Consider the following 11,463-nt stretch of genomic DNA (forward strand, 5'->3'; position numbering starts at 1 on the left):
GCATCAGCTGTGTGCTTGGCCATCAGGTGGTATTCAGACTGGACGTGCTCTCGATGATATGTTGATGATGATTATGTTTTCACATAGATCACTTTGGTCTCTTCAATGGAACATTTGGCAACTTTTAAAAAGTAAACTTTCCATTCAGAATCTTATTGGGACCGTTTTGCATCAACGGCGAGCGTGAGACACCATAACGTAAGGTTACTACTCTTTGGCCGCCTCAAGAGCCCAAACGGCGTGTGCACGGTGTGCCTGTTTTGTGTTTCCGGTCTAGCTAGATCCAGTGGGTGTTGTAGTTTTTCTAACGTTACTAGTTGTTGCAACAGCATGTAAAAAAACTACTAAGTTTGCTAGGCCAAAAAGAATGCTAATCTCGCCATAAAAGAAAAGGGGTTTGCGTTAACGGCATTCATAACGCGTTTAACTGACAGCCCTAATATAAATATTTTGTAGCGGGCTTTTATTGTGGCGTTTTTATTAGAGACTTGAAATAACTATCATATCACAGTGAAATAAACCAAAAAGTCTGATAGATGCCTCAGGGCTTTCACCCCGGCTAACCAGCAGAAACATGCTGCCTGGGACTCCCGCCCAGTCGTCATCCCTCTGTCTGATTGGCTCGGAGCCCAACTGGATGCAGCTCTGCTTCTCTTGTCTCTTTTTCTCTCACATTGTTTCTACTTATATAATGTGAAATCAAAAACAAAATGCAGAGTTGAACTGTTCTCAATTGATTCAACTTTAACCACAACACTGTAAAAGGAAATGTAGCCCTTTTTAATCACTGGAAATATCTTATGCTTGTAGTTACTCGGTCCATTATTTCCCTGTGTTTCTTGGCATTTATTGCTCTCTTGCAACACGCCTGATGTTTTCCTGGCGCTTTTTTTGCAAAATGTATAGTGGAAGTGCATTGGAGTTGCACTCTGTCACCAGTGATAGCTCCACAAAGTGGTGGGTAGATTTGTGGTTGACCTGTTCCTGACATGATCTGATGTCATGCTAACATAAACAGGGATGATCTCATGAGATCAAGGTTGCGGGCGCTTTTTGGACTTAAGCTCTGAAGTTGCTCTCCATTAACTACGAAATTCCCGGGCATGATAGGAAACACCTGGCTCACCCTTCATCTAAGAGCTGATTGGTTTAGATGTTGAATCAAAATTGTATGTTTTATGAAGCTTATCACTTCTTGTTTTATTGAAGAGATTTAGATTTGATTTTCACTATGAAGGTTTATTATCTTAACAAAATAATTTTGTGTGGTCCCTGGGGACTTTTATCAGCCAGAGAGACTGAACACATTCAACTCATATCATAGATATTTCTCATAGACAGCATACAATTTATGATAGTTGATGTTTACAATATGAATAATACTTATGTAATTCTCATTAAAGTATCATGAAATAACATGTGTGAAGATTCTTAAAATGAGATCTGAAGTGAACCACTGACAACCTGAATATCCTGGTGAATTTTGATGTTTGGAACTTCTTTAGTTTAAGAGAGACACAAACAGCCCAATTTCATTATATGATTTCATGATGAACAGTTTTCTCTTTAGTTTATAGCTTAATGCCAACTCCTCCCAGCACAAAGCTTCTGAGGAGCCTCCAGAAGGTCCAGGTCCTTTCCCCATGTTCTAGCATAGAGATCCAATCTAGCAAACCGTTTATATGGTGACATATATATATACACTTACCTAAAGGATTAATTAGCAGCACCCGTTTTCAATTTCTCACTAATCTAATCAACCAATCACATGGCAGTTGCTACAATGCATTTAGGGGTATGGTCCTGGTCAAGACAATCTCCTGAACTCCAAACTGAATGTCAGAATCAGAAAGAAAGGGGATTTAAGACATTTTTTAGCGTGGCATGGTTGTTGCTGCCAGACGGGCTGGTCTGAGTATTTCACAATCTGCTCAGTTACTGGGATTTACAACCACAACCATTTCTAGGATTTAAAAAGAATGGTGTGAAAAGGGAAAAACATCCAGTATGCGGCAGTCCTGTGGGCTAAAATGCCTTGTTGATGCTGGAGGTCAGAGGAGAATGGGCCGACTGATTCAAGCTGATAGAAGACCAACTCTGAGTGAAATAACCGCTCGTTACAACCGAGGTGCAGCAAAGCCACAACACGCACAACCTTGGGGGGGCTACAACAGCAAAAGACCCCCCCGGGTACCACTCATCTTCACTACAAATAGGAAAAAGAGGCTACAATTTGCAAGAGCTCACCAAAATTGACAGTTGAAGACTGGAACAATGTTCCTGGTTTGATGAGTCTGGTTTCTGTTGAGACCTTCAGATGGTGGAGTCAGAATGAGAACCTGGATCCATCATGCCTTGTTACCACTGTGCAGGCTGCTGGTGGTGGTATGAGGGATGTTTTTTTTGCACACCATAGGGCCCTTAGTGCCAATTGGGCATGGTTTAAATGCCCCGGCCTACCTGAGCCTGGTTTCTGACCATGTCCATCCCTTTATGGCCACCATGTACCCGTCCTCTGATGGCTACTTCCAGCAGGATAATGCACCATGTCACAAAGCTCCCATCATTTCTAATTGGTTTCTTGAACATGACAATGAGTTCACTGTTCTAAAATTGCCCCCCCCCAGTCACCAGATCTCAACCCAATAGAGCATCTTTGGGAAGTGGTGGAGCTTCGTGCCCTGGATGTGCATCCCACAAATCTCCATCAACTGCAAGATGCTATCCTCTCAATATGGGCCAACATTTCTAAAGAATGCTTTCAGCACCTTGTTGAATCAATGCCACGTAGAATCAAGGCAGTTCTGAAGGCGAAAGGGGGTCAAAAACAGTATTGGTATGGGGTTCCTAATAATCTTATAGGTGAGTGTATATAGATGCATATAATGCACATAACCATATCCTCCATGTCTATACATTCTATATTTCTTTTTTTGCACTATTCCTATTCTTTCAAATGTACAGAAACTCTTGACTTATACCCTGTGGAGCCCCTATGTTGTCATATTGGCGTGGTGTGTTCTCACCTGAGCCTAATCCACTATTCGGTGTACCTGAGCTCACCTGGGCTGGTGTGCAGAGGTGCTGCAGTCTCCTCTCTCTCTGCCCTGGCTGTCTCCACAGTCACACCAAGCTTTGGTTAGGTTAGGGCATGTTGTCCTAGGTTTGCCTTCTGCTAAGTTTACACTTTACAACACCAACACACACGTCACTCATACAAACCTAACACCACAGACTTCCCTGATGGCCACATCCCATTCTCTGTGTAGTTTATTTGGTCTAATTTGGTTTAATAAAGTAATGTTTAACCCACCTGACCCAGGTCATGATGTGTGGCATCAGACACTTTGTGTTATGACTTTTCACATATTTCCATAATTACAGGTATATATACACCTATTTTATCACATAATAGGTAAATGTGAACGTGCTGTATTTTATGAAGCGCTTTTCTAGTCTTAACGACTACTCAAAGCGCTTTTTTTTTTTACATCATACAGGAAACATTCACCCTTCACACACATTCATACACTGTGGCAGAGGCTGCCGTACACGGTGCCACCTGCTCATCAGATACACACTCACACACACTCATACTCCGATGGCGCAGCATCGGGGGCAACTCAGGGTCAGATTGAACCACCAACCTTCCAATTGGCAGGAAACCGCTCTACCACTGAGCCACAGCCGCCCCCATAGCTCTGTCTATTCTTTACCTATATTTGTTGTTTGCCTTATCTTTTTTGTTCTTGTTTTAGCTCTAATGTCTACTGCTGTGTAAGTGTATTAAGAGCAATGAAAAACGTACCGTATTTGTACACATACTTAGCTAATAGCATTTAGCTTAAGGCACTGCTTTATAGCTAAATGTTTGGCCTTACCAAGCCACAAGCTTGTCTTGCTATCTTGTTTATACTAATTCTTAGGAATTTAAGACTTCAATCCAATATCTATTAACATAGGCAGTATTTTTGGAAATCTGTGCTCACATCAGCACATGGTTTTGAGGAGCCACACATCAGCCATGTCCACCAGCTGGAAACAGGAGGGTCTAGTGCCATTGAAAATAAGCTCCTGCTATGCCTTCATCTGTATTACTGATGATGTATTCTGTAGTCACTATTAACTGATGTTACAACTAAAACTGCAAACGCTAAAATCTAAATAAAATAGTTGTTGACCTATTTTTCATTACAGCAGATGGAGAAAGTGTAGTTCATGGCAAGGTGGAATGAAAGGTACTTGGCCAGTTGATGAGTTTGGTGATAGCATAAAATATTCAGGGAATAACTTCTGATGATTCTTTTTTTAAATCTCAATCATTCAGCCTGTTGGATGTGTATGCCATCTGGCCTTCTGCAGTCCTTAGAGAGGGGATTGAAGGGGTGTCTTTCCAGCTCCTCTGGTATATTCTCTTCCAGGTTCACAGAGTGCTGAGAGCTTTCTGGCCCTCAGCTCGTGCTTTTTTATTAATAATAACTGCCAGCTCATTTTAGTCAGCTGCAGTCCAGACTATATCAAATTAAATTAAATTAAAAAAAAGAATGGAAGGTGAGGATAGGGAGGCCTTCCATTTTATGTACAATGCCTGCATGTAGTCACAAAGCAACAAGGTAAATGTTTGGAGTATGTGTTGCTATTAGCAATAAGCACAATTAGACAGTTGGACAATTAGAAACACAAAGGGCCATCCCTAAGAGAATAATATTGTGAATAATAGTGTGTGAAATACCGAATGTTGCTGTTTACCTTTCATTGCAATAACAATTTTCATATTCTTGATCCAAGCACCCATTGTAGGTATCTCTATTTTCTTCCAGATGAGAGCTGTAGTCCTTTTGCCTGTAGTGCAGGATACATGTTGGGAATGAGTGCAGCAAAATTAATTTAAGGCTAAGTGAAATATTCACTGACAAGATGTCTACAGTTTTATTGATCACCTCCCTGCAGCATGTTTTCATTTTCTCACGCTCCCAGACACAGTGCATAAAGGTCCCTTTATTCTCATTGCATTTTAAAAAGAAGCTCAGGTACATTGCCAGTTCAATGGAGTTGTGTATGTCTGAATCAGCAACATATATGACAGAAGCTTTAAATTGGAGTTTGCTGTTTAATTTGAGATGCGTCTCAGTTTTTTCTTTTTCAATTGTGGTCTGAAATGTCCTTTTTTAAGACTTGTTAACCATGTTGCTTTAGAGACAGATGCAAGCCAGTTACATATTGATGAAATCAAAACCTTATCATGACAATTATTTGTTATAAGTTTCCTAAGGATGAGACTTCAGGAATCACTACTGATTGGTTTTGTATAGAGGAAATAAAGTTCCTCACTTAGAGACATTTAAAAAAAATTTCCTTGGGATGTCATACCTTATAAAGGTCTTCAGAATCCCTTCTTTAAAGACGTCATCTAGTTTACTTATTCCTTTCTTTGCTCATGTCTGGAATCCTGCATCCAGCTTGCCTGGTTTATATGAAACATTGCCCTACACGTGGCTGAATTGTGACAGAGAGTCCAATTTGTTCATATATTCTTTTACCTCATACCATACATTAATCATAGAACTATAGGGTGATTTGGACATTCCAGCCCCCCAGTATGAAATTGATGACATTTCTTATTCCATGTAAATTTCCTGAAGAATGCTGTGAGTTTCTTAAAATTCCTCTGGGGGGAGATATATTTAAAAATAAATACATGAATTTAGGCAATATTTTCATTTAAAATATATAACTTAAAAATGTATAACTCTCCATATCATAGATAAAGGTAAAGACCTTTCTATTTTTTCTATGTACTGAGTTTATTATTACTTCATAGTTTGTTGGTGCTCTAGTTACTAAATGCGGTTATTTTAATGCCCAAACATATCAAATTAGATGAGAGCTTGAAAGTAAACAAGCATTGGTCTGTATATTGTTTTTTTTATTCCCATTACGCAGCATTAGGGTGGTTGTGTTTAAATGTTTTTAGAATAAAATGACGTTGTCAGCAAAAACAGCTATTCTATGATCTCTGCATTTACTTACTAAATATAATTACTAGTGCTGTCAGTTAAACACATTATTAACCGCGCTAACGTACATTTTTGTATGGCGAGACTAACGTTCTTTTTGGCCTAGCAAATTTTGTATTTTTCACATGCTGTTGCAACAACTTGTAACAGTAGAAAAACTACTTGCTAGACTGGGCCCGCAAACAGTGTCATTAATGATATTAATCGCAATTAAATATTTTAATCATTTGACAGCACTAATAATTACTATAGCTATGGTTCAATAGCCATCATCAACAGAAGTGGTGAAAGAGGTGTACCCTTGTAATATTAAAGGGCTCAGACCCCACTTCATTTGTCAGTACATCTGGTTTAGGCAGTAGGGAGACTCCTGGGGAGATCCTGTCTCTTTTCTTTGGTCAACAATTCAAAGCGTCCTGCAGTATGGAGGTGCAGTGTGGTTTGGGGGCCTCTAAGCTCATCTGAAGACCAGGATTGAACAGCTCCTGGGAATCTGTACAAAATTGGTGGGCCACTCAGTGGAAAACGCGTTCACTTAAAGCCACGGACTGCAGACCACATCAGACCTGCTGACAAAATCTCCCTGGACCCTTCCCATGTGTTGCATGAGGAGTAGCAACTGCTGCCCTCCAGCAGGTGCTGTAGGGTCCCAGACTGCACAAAGAACAGATATAAACACTACAGAATCAACACAGGAAGGCAAAGATGTGATAGCCCCCCCCACACACACACACACACACTCGTGCATGGCAGGGCCCCCCTCATATTAATTAATTATTTATTTATTTGTAATGCCTATATGTTTTTAGCTTTTTCTCTGTATGTTGTTATGTTGGAATCTATCTGTCTATCTATCTATCTATCTATCTATCTATCTATCTATCTATCTATCTATCTATCTATCTATCTATCTATCTATCTATCTATCTAGTTGAAATGTAATAGTTTAATCCAGTTAAGGAAAGTATTTCCAAAACCAAATGTAGTCAAAGATATAAGTCTGTGTTCTATAATGTTTATCATTATAGGATCCTTTTCTTCCCTTTACAAATCCATTTTGGTCATCCCCCACAATACTTGGAAGCATACCCTTTTCCTTTTCACCAAAGGTAACAGAGGGTTTTTGTATCACTGTTGATTAAAGTTATAGGTTGCATGTTCTAACATGTAGTGTTTTAGTTGTTCCTGGTTTTGGAAGCAGGGTGATTAAGGTCTCTCTCATTGAGGCCAAGAGATTGGCCATTGTTGTAGGATTCTCTACATCTCATAAAGGGGAGTTGCAAATTTATCTTTGAAGTATTTATGTAATGTTCTATTGGGAGTCCATCTGGCCCTGCTGCTTTCCCAGCCTGCATTGCAACTATAGCTTTTGGAAATAGTAGTTTTTGTTTGTACCACATCGTGGGTTTGATGCTGTTTACACAAAATGTAACCAGCAGATCTGTCGTGTGTAACTGGCTTGCAAACAGCAATGTTATGCTAAATATTCAATCATACCAACCAAAAATATTATGAATAATATTTTTTAACTTTTCTGACAGGGAACTGAAGCCCAAACTTGTGGGAACGTCAGACTAATGTGAATTCCAATCCACTCACAGATGTGTTGAGAATGGCTGTCAGTGTTCTGACATCATCTTCTTCTTCTTTATCTCCTCAGTGGTGTGTCACCTCCCGTGTATGAATGGCGGGAAGTGCAGCACCAGGGACAAGTGTCAGTGCCCCCCCGATTTTACTGGAAAGTTCTGCCAGTTGGCTGTTGTGAACGGACAGCAGCAGCCATCAATGGGCTACAGCCAGACTCAGGTCCACTCCACACACACCCTACCTCTGACCTACAGCAACGGCCACAATCCCGGTGAGTGATGGGAACTGGGATGCTAGCGGGACAAGTAAAGGCTAAGCTATGGGGCTTGTGATCCAGATGGAAAGTGTGGGTGCAACACGTGACATTTTTCCTCTTATTTATCATTGATCTTCCTGTAAAGCTTGCATGTTTGAGTCATCAATTGCATGGGCTGCACTGAACTGTGAAATAGTTAGAACTCACATGAACCTTTTCAGTTGTCACTGGAATAGTGTCTCATAAGTGTCTCTGAATTTACCATTTCTAACGATTTCTTTCTTTAATTCAATTTAGTTTTACTCATAGTGTCAGATCCTAACAGGAGTTATCTAGACTTACACTTTACAGATAGAGTAGGGGCCTGTTGCACGAAAGTAGAATAAAGATATCCAGCATGCGCCGTATGTTTCACCCAATGAACAACAGCTTCTAATGGAAAGTAACGAGGAGGTGAAGAATATAAAATGGAGAAAGGGAAATACGGCTCTTATCAAACGGAGAGAAAAAGCCCAACAGACTATTGCGGACCCGACTGAATGTGTGAGGGTGTAAAAATATCTACTTAGCCGACAGTCACTCCACCTTTTTACTAAGTTGTAGACTACACTGCGTTTTAATGCTTTAAATATGCTCGTTTCATGTTTCGGTTTTTGGGTGATAAATGTGCTGGTTTTACTGTAAAGTGTCTTTAACTAGCCTACCATGTAACACTATATAAATAAAATGTATTAATATTTAGCCTACCATGTAAAGCACTATATAAATAAAATGTGTTATTATTTAGCCTACCATGTAGCACTATATAAATAAAATGTATTATTATTTAGCCCACCATGTAACACTATATAAATAAAATGTATTATTATTTAGCCTACCATGTAGCACTATATCAATAAAATGTACTATTAGTTAGCCTTTGCCCTAAAAGAGATTAGAGGGAACTAATGTTCCTCGGGAACTGGACCCTTTAAGGACTTTAGGCTTAATTTCAAACCCTTATTCACAACGTGAGAACAGGTTTTACAACCATATGCACAAATCTCTATAAGCTATATCTAATTCTTTGTACAATTAATGTTGATGCCAAACAAACAGAAAGGGACAACAACTAGAAAAAAGTAAGTGACTTCAATACATGCTTTGAGCATTTGTAAAACTATATTCATGTTTTTTTATTCTTCTGACAAGTGATCGCACTAAAATAAAAAGATGAAGAAGCGTTGTGGTGTTCCCAGTGTGATGAATGATAACTCCACTACATAAGTTCTGTATATAGGTTGCGCTATTGTTCCAGGGATGGGAGACTAATGAGAAGGTTATGAAACAAATAATAAAAAACAGTAGGCCTACATATTAAGAAGTTACACAAACTGTCCTTTATTAGAGAAGGACAAGCAACAAGAAAATTAAATCATGAATATATTGGTCTGACCAGTCTGCCATTAATATCACCCGGGAATATCGCTACATTAATATCATCTGGGAATATCACTACATTAATATCATCTGGGAATATCACTACATTAATATAATCTGGGAATATCACTACATTAATATCATCATCTGGGAATATCACTACATTAATATTATCTGGGAATATCGCTACATTAATATAATCATCTGGGAATATCACTACATTAATATTATCTGGCAATATCGCTACATTAATATCATCATCTGGGAATATCACTACATTAATATTATCTGGGAATATTACTACATTAATATCATCTGGGAATATTGCTACATTAATATCATCTGTGAATATCGCTACATTAATATCATCTGGGAATATCGCTACATTAATATCATCTGGAATATCGCTACATTAATATCATCTGGGAATATCGCTACATTAATATCATCTGGGAATATCGCTACAATAATATCATCTGGGAATATCGCTACATTAATATCATCTGGGAATATCACTACATTAATATCATCTGGGAATATCACTACATTAATATCATCTGGAATATCTCTACATTAATTTAATCTGGGAATATCGCTTCATTAATATCATCTGGGAATATCGCTACATTAATATCATCTGGGAATATCACTACATTAATATCATCTGGGAATATCGCTACATTAATATCATCTGGAATATCGCTACATTAATATCATCTGGGAATATCGCTACATTAATATCATCTGGAATATCGCTACATTAATATCATCTGGGAATATCACTACATTAATATCATCTGGAATATCGCTACATTAATATCGTCACACTTAATCTTCGGAGCGCGGCCTGTATAAGCCTGAAGCTGAGACCAGGGACGCTGCGCTGCTCATCTCTACTTTCCAAAGAGATGCGAAATAATTATCCTAGTTTCGTACAACAGGCCCCTGGTCTACACAACACTCTATAATTTACAAAGACTAACCAATCAGGTCTGTCAGTAAAGAGAAACTAACCAATCAGGTCTGTCAGTAGAGAGAGAAACTAACCAATCAGGTCTGTCAGTAGAGAGAGAAACTAACCAATCAGGTCTGTCAGTAGAGAGAGACTAACCAATCAGGTCTGTCAGTAAAGAGAAACTAACCAATCAGGTCTGTCAGTAGAGAGAGAAACTAACCAATGAGGTCTGTCAGTAGAGAGAGACTAACCAATCAGGTCTGTCAGTAGAGAGAGAAACTAACCAATCAGGTCTGTCAGTAGAGAGAGACTAACCAATCAGGTCTGTCAGTAGAGAGAGAAACTAACCAATCAGGTCTGTCAGTAGAGAGAAACTAACCAATCAGGTCTGTCAGTAGAGAGAGACTAACCAATCTGTGCTGTTTACACCGAGTTATCCTCCTGCTAGAGTTAGTCCCCTACAGGCTTCAACAGGGAAAGTTAGAATGTTTAGCTTCTAAACATGTTCAAAATGTCATTAAAGGTCCCCCACCCCATGTGCAGTGATTCCTTCTGAGTGAACCCAGTGAATCTGACTGCTGGAGATTGGACAGAAAGGCAGAGTAGTTGTGTTAATCCAGCTGTGTGTAGTTCCTGTGTTGAGACCAGTTAGAGAGTTTAGGGACTGTCTACAATGTATAACACAGAAAAGAGATACAACTAAAATATGGAGGCTAATTTAATGATTACATAAGGTGGTGCCTCCAAACTTACCTTAATTATAACTTGTCTCCTGCTGGTTGGACTACAGCACTTACTGTTAAAAAATAAGCATATGCTTATTTTTGAAAATATCTTTTATCTCTTTTCTCCATTTTAGTTTGAATAATATCTATATACAAAAGACAAGTTTCCTTTAGAAAAAGCATATTTTTTTTATAGCCAAATTCCAAGACCCAGGAAATTTATATCCCCCCCTTCCCCTTCTTCCCTCTTGCTCTTTGCACTGAATATGCAAAAGAGCTGTTCATTAAGCTGAAGGTAAATGTGACGGTTCAAAGTTTACAGGAGGTCCATTCAGTTCAACTCTTCAGGGGAGGGGGGAGGGAGGGGCACATCTTCAGAAGCCTAACACTGAGTGAGGAAAAGAAAATGCAGACAGCACTGGCATGGTCCGTTGACGTCATGCACGAGTGCGATTGTGGGGGGAGGGGCTTCATTCACTTGCCTATTAAGTGCCATGCTGGGGG

General features: G+C 39.2%; 1 protein-coding gene across 1 annotated transcript in view; it reads left to right on the forward strand.

Moving 5' to 3' along the window:
• Positions 1-11,463, forward strand: part of ltbp1 (latent transforming growth factor beta binding protein 1) — a 94,686-nt gene that overhangs the window by 12,289 nt on the left and 70,934 nt on the right. The window contains exon 3 of the mRNA XM_034898560.1: positions 7,678-7,875. Coding sequence (XP_034754451.1) covers positions 7,678-7,875 — 198 coding nt within the window. The remainder of the gene's footprint in view (positions 1-7,677; positions 7,876-11,463) is intronic.

The sequence above is a fragment of the Etheostoma cragini genome, chromosome 17, assembly GCF_013103735.1.
Source record: "Etheostoma cragini isolate CJK2018 chromosome 17, CSU_Ecrag_1.0, whole genome shotgun sequence".
Lineage (NCBI taxonomy): Eukaryota > Metazoa > Chordata > Actinopteri > Perciformes > Percidae > Etheostoma > Etheostoma cragini.